This window comes from Fonticula alba (assembly GCF_000388065.1).
Source record: "Fonticula alba strain ATCC 38817 unplaced genomic scaffold supercont2.1, whole genome shotgun sequence".
Lineage (NCBI taxonomy): Eukaryota > Rotosphaerida > Fonticulaceae > Fonticula > Fonticula alba.
The window spans coordinates 661,154-670,132 of record NW_009242971.1 but is presented as its reverse complement, the minus strand read 5'-3'; the positions used below and the strand labels follow the sequence as shown (position 1 = coordinate 670,132).

Genomic DNA, 8,979 nt, shown 5'->3' with positions numbered 1-8,979 from the left:
CCCCCCCCCTTCCACTCCCCCTTTCCCCCTTCAGTGAGGTCTCCCCCACCGTCGTGGAGCACCTCACCCAAGACAATGCCTTCCTGAATGCCGTGCACCGGGTGTTCGCCGCGTCGGCATCCTACAGCCCGGCCGTGGTCCTGGCCGGGGCGCAGCTCCTGCTCGTCCTGTCGGAGGACAACCCCGCGCTGGCAGCCAAGGTGGCCGCCAACCAGCCCTTCGGGGCGTCGCTGCTGGCACTGCTGGACCCGGCGTCCGAGCAGCATGCCATTTGGCGCGCGCGTGTCACCCCGGGCATCGGGCACCTGACGCAGGCGGTTGTGTGTGGCGGTGTGCTGCAGATCCTCCAGAGCGCCGGCCCGTCGGCCAATCCTCCCCTCGGGCCGAGTGCCGGGTCCGGAGCCGTGACGACGCTCCTGCAGCTGCTGGCCGTGCCGGTGCCGCTGGAGATCCGCCCGGCTGACGGTCGGGCGGATCCCACCTCCTTCGGCCCGAGCCGGCCCATCCTGGCCGCCCAGAAGCTGGCTCTGGAGATCCTCAGCTCCGCATGCATGGTCGGGCAGGTGGAGGCTCCGGCCGAGGGTGCTGGCCGCCGGGTCCCCCCGGCCGGGAGCCCGCACGAGCTGGCCCTGCTGCTCGAGGGGTCGCCCCTGCTGGCGGCTTTGCTGGGCCTGTGCGCCCCGCCGGCCGAGGACCTGGTTGTTGCCATCCAGCGGACGGTGGACTGGGCGCGCGAGCTGGAGGCCGCCCCGGTTGTCAGTGAGCAGTCGGCCGACGCCACCGAGCCGGCTGCCGAGCAGGAGATCGATGCGCGCAATGCCGCCGCCGGGGTTGTCATGAGCCTGCTCTTCCTGCGGCAGGAGCGCGCCCTGCAGGCATTTGGCGCTCTGGTCGAGAGCGGCCTTTCTCTGGCGGTGCTGGCCCCGGGTGGCGTGGAGGACCGTGTTGCCGGGCTGCTGCAGCTCCTGCGCGGTGCGGCCTCGGGGGTTGCGGCCGCCGGGCCGGGCGACGACCTGCGCCACAGCAATGAGCTGCTGGAGGCGGCGTTGGTTGGCTTGTCCGCGGTTCTTCGGCGGCTGGAAGCCACCGGCGACCTGGCGGTCCTGGTGGCCGACCCGCCGGCCAGCGATCTGGCCCTGCTTTGCGAGCTGGTGGCCTCGTTCTCCGGGACTCCGCAGCATGAGGCCCTCAGTTGCCTGGGCCTGAATGTCATCGGCCTGCTGGCTCGCTGTGTGCGCACCGACAAGAATGCCGTGGCGGTACGTGGCACCCTCGCCCCCTTTCCCTCGCCCCCCTCCCCCCCCCCCCCCTCCGTCCTTCCTCTCCCTTGCGGCAGGTCTTCTCCTTCGTGTCTCCCCTTGTCTCATCTGACCGCTTGCGTCCTCTCTCTCTCTCTCTCTCCCCCCCCCTCCCTCCCCCTTGCGTGCATTTCTCCCTGCTCCCACTAGAATGTTGCCAAGTTCCTTGGGGACGTGCTGGCGCGCCTGCCACGCGAGGAGTCGCCCGACCGGGACCTGGTTGTTCTGGCCGAGGCCATCAATGCGGTGATCGACCTCTTCGCCGAGCCGACGCATGATGATGTCTTCACCGGCCTCGGCGTTCTGGCCGAGCTTCAGAAACTCGCCGGCAAGGTGTCCCCCAAGCCGGCGCTCCTGCGCAACCTCAGCGACATGGAGACCGAGCGGTTCCTTGAATGTTACGAGAATCTGGTGGCCTTCGTTCAGTACAAGATGGGCTAAGGGCCGCCCAACCACACATGGGGGAAGTCTTCCCGGTGCCGTGGTTGTCCGGGTTTTCGCCTCAGCCAAAAAGAGCCATGCCCCTTCGCCCCGGACTTTGCCTCCCTCCCCCTCTCCCTCCCTCTTTCCCTTCCTCTCCCCAAATGAAAGGGCATAGAGTTTCCATTCCCCTCCCTGCCCTTCGTCGGCGGCGACATGAATCCGCCGAGGTGGCGTGTGAGCTCGATAAAGAAGAAAAAGGCTAATTAAACCCCCCAGAACTTTCGTAACCACACACACACACACACATGCGCACAGGCACACACACATGCACGAAAAGAAAGCAGGGAAACAACGGGGTGAAAGAAGGGGAGAGGGGCACGGGCGTGCCAGCACACACTGGTCTATTGTGTCTGGTTCAGGGTGCGGGCAAAACGCACATGGGGGTGGCCTTCCCATCAAGCAAGAGGAGGAAGAGGGATGGCGGAAGGAGGGGAAGGGGGAGAGGAGGGAGGGAGGGAGGGGGACAGGCCTTCAAAGAATGGATGAGACCTCGGTGGCTGGCTGCTGCTGGAGCAACTCCAGCCGGAAGATCCGGTGCGCTTCGGCGAAGGCCAGCGAGGCGGCACGCCAGCAGGGATCCTTTGGATCGAAGGCGGCAAAAATGTCAGCATACACTTCGGCATACCGGGCCAGAGCCCCCACACAGCGGCTCAACTCGGCTTGCATTTCCTGGTCGCCGGACTCGGTGGCCACCTGCAGGGCGGTGTGCAGCAGCCCGGTATCCACCGGGGGCCTGACCAGCCCCTGGACCAGGCCCAGCAGGTGCGGCCGATAGGCGCTGGTACTGCTGCCTCCGAAGGCCGAGGCCTCCGGGACCTGGTCCAGCACCGTGGGCCCGAGAGCCAGCACCAGGCTGGCCAAGGTGGCTCTTCCGGGCCGCAGGGGGAAACGCTCGCCCAGGAGAACCGACATGTCGGGCTGGCATTGCTCCGACAGGGTGTGCAAATACCACAGCAGCCCATACAGGTGCCGAGCCCGGGCGGACTTCCCGGCGGCCAGGTCGGCCGGCATGGCAACCGGCGGCTGGAAACGCTCGAAGCCCGGGATCTGCACCTGGTCATGGGGGTCCGTGCCAAACAGATGGTCATCCAATTCCGGCGGGGACAGGAGGTCCGCCGACCATTGGACATCCAACGGCCGTCGGACCCGGTCCATGCGCCGGGCCAGCGACAGGAGGAAGTGCTCGCGCTGCAAGAACCGACACCGGAGTGGAACTAGTTGGTTGGCTGCCTGTAGCCAGCGCGAACTGCCAGTGGGCAAGTCCTGATCGGCGAAGGGTGATACCGGGGGCCGGCTGATGCTGGCGGCTTCCTGGCCCGGCTGCATGGGGTGGTTCCATGCGTGCGGCTGCTGGAGCTGCCGCTGTTGCCAATCAAATTGATCACCCGGATGCCCGGGAACATGCACCGGTCGGGTGGACATCCGTGCCATGGAGTAAGCCCCGATGGCCGTGTCGACCAGATCCTCCAACGAGGAAGTCCCGCTGGAGGAGGCAGCACCCTGCGACATGGGGGGGTCCATTCCGCCAGGCAACATGGCCTTGGCCGGCAGAGGGACACTCATCGGACTCCCGGTCAGGGCCATGCCCGCCGAGCGGGAGAAGTGCGCATAGCGTGCGCGCGCCGACGACTGCATCAGCGCCAGCAGGGCGCTCTTCTGAAGATGCTGCAACGTTCGCCGCCGGTGCACGGCTACCTGGCTGGTGTCCAGGTAGTCGGCGAAGAAGTGTCCAAACAGGGCAAACACTGTGTGTGTGTGTGTGTGTGTGTGTATGTCACACATGTGGTCAGGGACAGGGCAAGGAGGTGGCCGCGGAGATGCCAGTGGTGAAAGAACCCGTTAGAAGAGCAAAAGGGGGAGGGGGGGGGGTGGAAAAGGAAAGAAGGAAAACACCAGAGGGCCACAGCCGCAAAAAGGCACGCACTCTCATCGACATTGCCCGCCTGGCCATGGAGGTTGGCCAAACTCCGGAGGACTGGCAAGGGAGGAGTCACACGCCGGGCCACATGTAGGAACCCCATGTCCGGAGAGGCATGGCCGGCGCCTGGTCTCCGGACTTCGCGCGAGCTTCGGCTCGCCTCTTCGATGGCCAGCCGGCCGATCTGCCGCTTGGTGCCGCTGATGTTCAAGCCTCCAAGGGTCGGGTTGCCACTGGTGATGAACTGCGCATCTTCCGGGTCCTCGAAGGACAGGATGTCATCCAGCCGCCGGCCGACCGAGCGGAAGTTCATGTGGAACCCGAAGCGCTCCTGCCAAGCGGCCTGGCCGCCAAGAGCGTCTGACGGACCCATCCGAGTCATCAGCGCACCATCGACCATCGGTCGGAAGAGGGCCTCGCGCCTGACACGCTCCAGAGGCGGCAGGTGGTCCAGACCGGCGAATTGGATGAGATCCGCATGGAGCTGGTCCCCCCGGACACCCAGGTCCCGGGTGACCAGCAAGTCCCCGGACAGCAGTTGTGCGGCCGGAGCCGACCAGTGCGGCCGGCTGGGCGCCACAGCCGGCACCGTGCTGGCGGCCGGCGAGCTGTCAGACATGGCCACAAGCTGGCGAAGCTCATGCATGAGTGGCTGCTCAAAGTGTGCCAGGTAGGGATTGGTCACCGGGGCCGGGAGGAAGGCTGGCTCCGGCGGGGTGCCCAGCTCCTCGCTGAAGGGGTGCCACTTGAGGTACAGCGGCATGTAGGGCGGGGCCTCCTCCAGGTCATTGACCACGAAGCGTGACAGGAATTCGGCCGCCGTGAGTGGGGAGTCCCGGAAGGCGGGCCCCGACGAGCCGGGGGTCAGAGCCGCCAGATTGGCGGCCACCGCATCGCGCGAGCGGAAGTCGAAGGACTGCATGCGCCCGAGCCCGGCCCATGTGTCGAGCAGGGTGTCAGCACTGGGGGCAGGATGGCAGAGGAGGGGGCGGGGGAGGGAGGGGGGGGGGGAATATCTCGCCCGGTAGTCCGGAAGGAAAGAAGGGCAGAGAGAGGGAGGCAAAAGGAAAGGGAAGAAGCGCCGGTCTGTGCGGCGAAAGGGGCGCACCGAGGTCAGGGACGCCGCGCGAGCGGCAATGTGCTGATGAATGGAGATCCGGTAATCCCGGCCGAGGAAAACCTCGAGCGGGGCCTTGTCGAAGGTGAGGGCATTGCGCGCGTGGGGATATAGGGTGGACGCCCGGCCCAGCTTGGTGGAGATGAAGCTGGTGGTTCGCTGTTCGATGGCCGCAAGGGCCGTAGTGGCTGCTTCGTATAGAGGCAGCAGGTCGGCAGCGGTGCCCCGATCCAGCAGGGCCCCGGCTGCCAAGCCGCCGCCAGTCGGATCATCGATGGCCGCGATGTCAGCCGGATGATCCGGCTGGCAGAAGAGCTCCATCGCGTGGTTCAGCCGTGCCAGGACCAGGCGCGTGGCCGCCGCCGACCGGAGGGTTTCCACCAACAGGATGTCCGTGCTCCAGGATGGGGCCGGCATGTGCGACGCCGCGGCCAGGATCCATGCACAGTGGCCCGAGAGGCCGGCCTCGGCCGGCAGAGCCATCGACCAGGCCGGGATCGGCAGAGAGGCCCCCGCCGCGGTCATCGGGGTCAATTCCTGCCGGCGCCGAGACCAGGCATTATCCGGCACACCGGCTGCCTCCGGGGCATCGGTCGCACCGCCGCCCGAGGTGGCCACCAAACTGTCCGACCAGCAGCCGCCGGCATTTTGGTGCCACTGCGAGGACACGGCCCCGGACGGGGGGACACACTGCAGGCGGCGGGGGACAATGCCCTGGAGCTCCTCCGGCCGGGCCAGGGGCAGCTCCGGGGCCGGGGCCCCGGGGACCATGTACACATTGTGGTTATACTCATTGGCCAGCTGCTGGCGGAGGGAGCGCAACTCGGCCAGCGGGAGGGCCGGCACCTTCGGGTCGTCGGGCCCCGAGCGGCTCGGCGGATTGATCTGCCGCAAGTGGGGCGACAGGGCGCGCAGGTGCCGGTCCACATCAGACCCACGCTCCGGGCCGAAGGCCAGGGAGAACAGGTGCTCGGCCGACCGGAAGAGTTGCATGCTGGACAGAAAGTGCCCGAAGTGACTGAGAGCCGCGTTCGCCTCGGCCGGGGTCAAGAGACCGGCCTCGAGGTCGTCCAGGAGCCTGGTCGTGGAGGGGAAAGAGAGAGAGGGAGAGAGAGAGACGCGATCCGAAGGAGAGGGATCAAGATGCGGAGGTTAGTATGGGGCAGGGAAGGGAGAGGTGGGGCAATACGTCGAGCAGTGGAGGAAAGGCAACGGGCAAGGAGCAGAGAGAGAGAGGGGGGCAGGGAGAAAGGGAGAAAGAGAGAAAGAAAAAGAAGGAGGCGGGGAAACACAAAGAGGCGAGGAGCCGAGAGGAAGCACAGGAGGCAGGGCACGCACAGGTCAAAGATACCGGTGCCGGTTTCCAACAAGCGCATGTGCAGATGGTGCCGCGGCGACCCGGCGAGCTTGGACAGAAGGAGAAAGCTCGTCCCATAGGCATCGGGGACCAGGAGCCCGCGGTCACTGGCCACGGACCATGCCTCATCCAGGGCAAGCTGCGCCTCGTACATGTGTCCAAAGAAGAGCCCATCCTCCTGGGACATGGCACCGAAGTGCTCGGTCAGCGCCCGGATGTACCCGGCCAGCAGAGGGCCCTGATGATCGGGCAGCCGCTCGGCGAGGACACTGAATTTGACATACGGGCTACATGGCGATGTCACAGGGCAGGGAGAGACCGAGCAGAGCAGGTGTTAGCCGAGGAAGGAAGGACGCCGGGAAAGAGGGGGGAAGATGCCGGCCATAGGGGGCACCGCCGCCCGAAGAGGGGCAGAAGCCACGGGAAGATGGGCACACGGCCAAGTGCACCAACATGAACGCACCCCTGGCTGGCAACCAGCAATTGCGCCATGGCCACCACACCCACCGAGGAGTTGATGGCCCGCGCGGCGGCCAGGCCCTGCAGCGATCCGGGCTTGGCCTCGGCGGCCAGGGCAAAGAGGGCATCCGTCAACCAGTGTCCAAACTGAAGCACCAGCTCCGAGGACCGGACGCCGGCCGGGCCGCGCGAGAGACCCATGGACCCGGCGGCCGACAGGCGCAGCAGCCCGGCCAGGCCGTCGGCCAATGTGGCGACCGCCATCTCGCAGTCCTCCGGCAATTTGGCGTCCGGGGTGTCCTGGCCGGCGGCCATCGCATGGCCCGTATCAAAGAGCTGTTGACAATCGCCGGCCAGGACGTTGATCAGCCGGACGCCCCGGCGCACGGCCATCGGCAGGTGCCGGACCAGGGATTCCGGCACATGGATCAGGCGCTCCGGATCGGCCATGTCGGCCGACCGGCCGGTGGCCGTGACGTCCAAAATGTTGAGATCATCGAAGAAGGCAGCCGGCCCGAGGGTGGCCCGCGCCGCCAGGACCCCGAGCACGGCAACCGCCGCCTGTCCCGATCCCCCGGGAGCAAGGGCCTTCTGTCGGGCCAGGCGCAGAAGCTGGCGCACCCGTGCCGTTTCCCCACGCAGCAGGAGAACCCGAGCGGCGGCCGCCGCGGGATGGGCCGCCCGGCCTTGCGCAAAGTGCACCCCCCGCCGGGCAAGCTCCAGCACCAAGGCCATGTCCCCGGTGAAGAGGTCGCCTGGCTCCTTGGCAGAGGGCGGCGTGGCCGCCATGCCCGGGGGGGCGTCCTCCCGATTGGCGGAAGCAAACCGGGCCATGTTTTCGGGCGACTGGTCAAAGGCAAAGGCCATGTAGATGGCATTGGTCAGGCTCGCGTGACGAGCCGGCGGGAAGGGCCAGCTCTCGGAGTGATTGCGCGCCAGCCAACTGGCCGCCAGCTGGCGGAACTCCTCGGCCGTCCGACAGCTGTTGATGGCCCGGTGAAGGCCCTTGCCGGAGCGGCCGGGCGCCGAGGGCAGCGGCTCGACCGGGATCCCCAGCCCGATAGCCGGCTGGCTGGGCAGCGACAAGACCGCCAGGGTGGCCAGATCCGGATGCGACGCCGGGGCCTGCTCCGAGGGGGAAGTGGTTACCTGCTGCCAAGTGGCCTGATAGCGTTTGGCCAGGCCACGGGCGGCGGCCGCCGCCGCGATGTCCCCCATCGGCACCGGCCACACGGCCGCCGGGGGGGGGATCGGCCGCCGGGGAACCGGACACGCCCGACGTCGCTCTGGGCCCAGGACAAAGCGGAATTGCCCGGCATCCGCCGAGGAGAAGGTAGCGCGCCGCAGTGTCTGCCGATCACGCTGCAGCCGCGCATGCGGGAGCTCATGCTGAAAGAGCCGGGCTCGGTCGAGCTGCCGCGCCCGGGCCGCCTGCATGTTGGGGCCGGGGCGATCTCTGCCGCCGGCCGCATTCTTCTGGCCGAGCTCCGGGGCGCCCGGGCCGGCGAGAGTCCGGAAGGACGGGCCCTCCCAGAGGGCGCTGGAGATGCGTGATCTCGAGGCAGGGGGAGTGGGGGAACGGGGCGTGCCGCCGCCGCCGCCGCCGCCGCCGCCGCCGCCGCCGGTAGCTGGCGCGGTCGGCGTCACGGCCGTCAGCATGTCACCATGCGTCGCCTCCGGGGCCAGCGCCGGGTCCTGGAGGAGGGCGCGCATTTGCCGGCGGATGTCACTCACGTCGGAGCTGTAGCTCCGCACCGGGTGCTGTGCAAGCGCCTCGCCGGAGCCGCCAGGCGGCAGGCCAACCTGCCGGAGAGCATGGGCCAGCCCGGCGGCCGGGGTCCGGAGCCCGGCCACCGGCCCCATCGGAGCCAGGACCCCGGATCGCGGGAGCACCGAGATGCGCGACCGGCCCGAGCTGAGCAGCGCCGCGTGCTGACGCCGGCACCAGCGAGCCAGGAGGCCACCAGCCGGGGACTGGGCCCCCACGGAGGGGGGCACCGTGGCCGGTGGGAAGGACGACAAGGAGCGAAGCCCACGCCGGGCCAGGTGCCCCGGCAGGAGGATTTGCTTGAGGGCCGGGGCAGCCGGGCCGGGGGACGGCAACGCCCGGGGGCCTTGTTGCCGCTGGTGCGGCGGCTGCTGTTGATGCTGCAGGCCGGCCATGTGCAGGCGGCCGGCAGGTCCGCCGCCGGTCCCCAATGCCGCGGGAGTGGACTGGAACACCGGGGCAGGATGCTGCCGACCCAGAGAGGACAGCCTTGATCCGAGGGAAGGGGGGAGGGGGGGGGGGAGGGGACAAGCGCCGAAAGCGACCGGGTTAGCCAAGCAATGGTTGAGCCGTCCATCG

At 68.2% G+C, this 8,979-nt stretch overlaps 2 protein-coding genes across 2 annotated transcripts in view; one reads left to right on the top strand and one right to left on the bottom strand.

The window, feature by feature from the left end:
* The window catches only part of H696_00139 (hypothetical protein), a gene marked incomplete at both ends in the record, with an annotated part of 3,144 nt that extends 1,405 nt beyond the window's left edge, over positions 1-1,739 (top strand). The window contains 2 exons of the mRNA XM_009493974.1: positions 35-1,259; positions 1,449-1,739. Of these exons, the coding sequence (XP_009492249.1) occupies positions 35-1,259; positions 1,449-1,739 (1,516 nt within the window). The remainder of the gene's footprint in view (positions 1-34; positions 1,260-1,448) is intronic.
* Positions 1,740-2,247: 508 nt separating this feature from the next.
* Positions 2,248-8,795, bottom strand: H696_00138 (hypothetical protein; the record flags this gene model as incomplete). The annotated part of the gene is made up of 5 exons (XM_009493973.1): positions 2,248-3,526; positions 3,706-4,615; positions 4,808-5,894; positions 6,155-6,460; positions 6,637-8,795. The coding sequence occupies 5 exons, from the start codon at positions 8,793-8,795 to the stop codon at positions 2,253-2,255; spliced, it is 5,736 nt and encodes a 1,911-aa protein (XP_009492248.1). The 3' UTR covers positions 2,248-2,252.
* Positions 8,796-8,979: the final 184 nt, after the last annotated feature.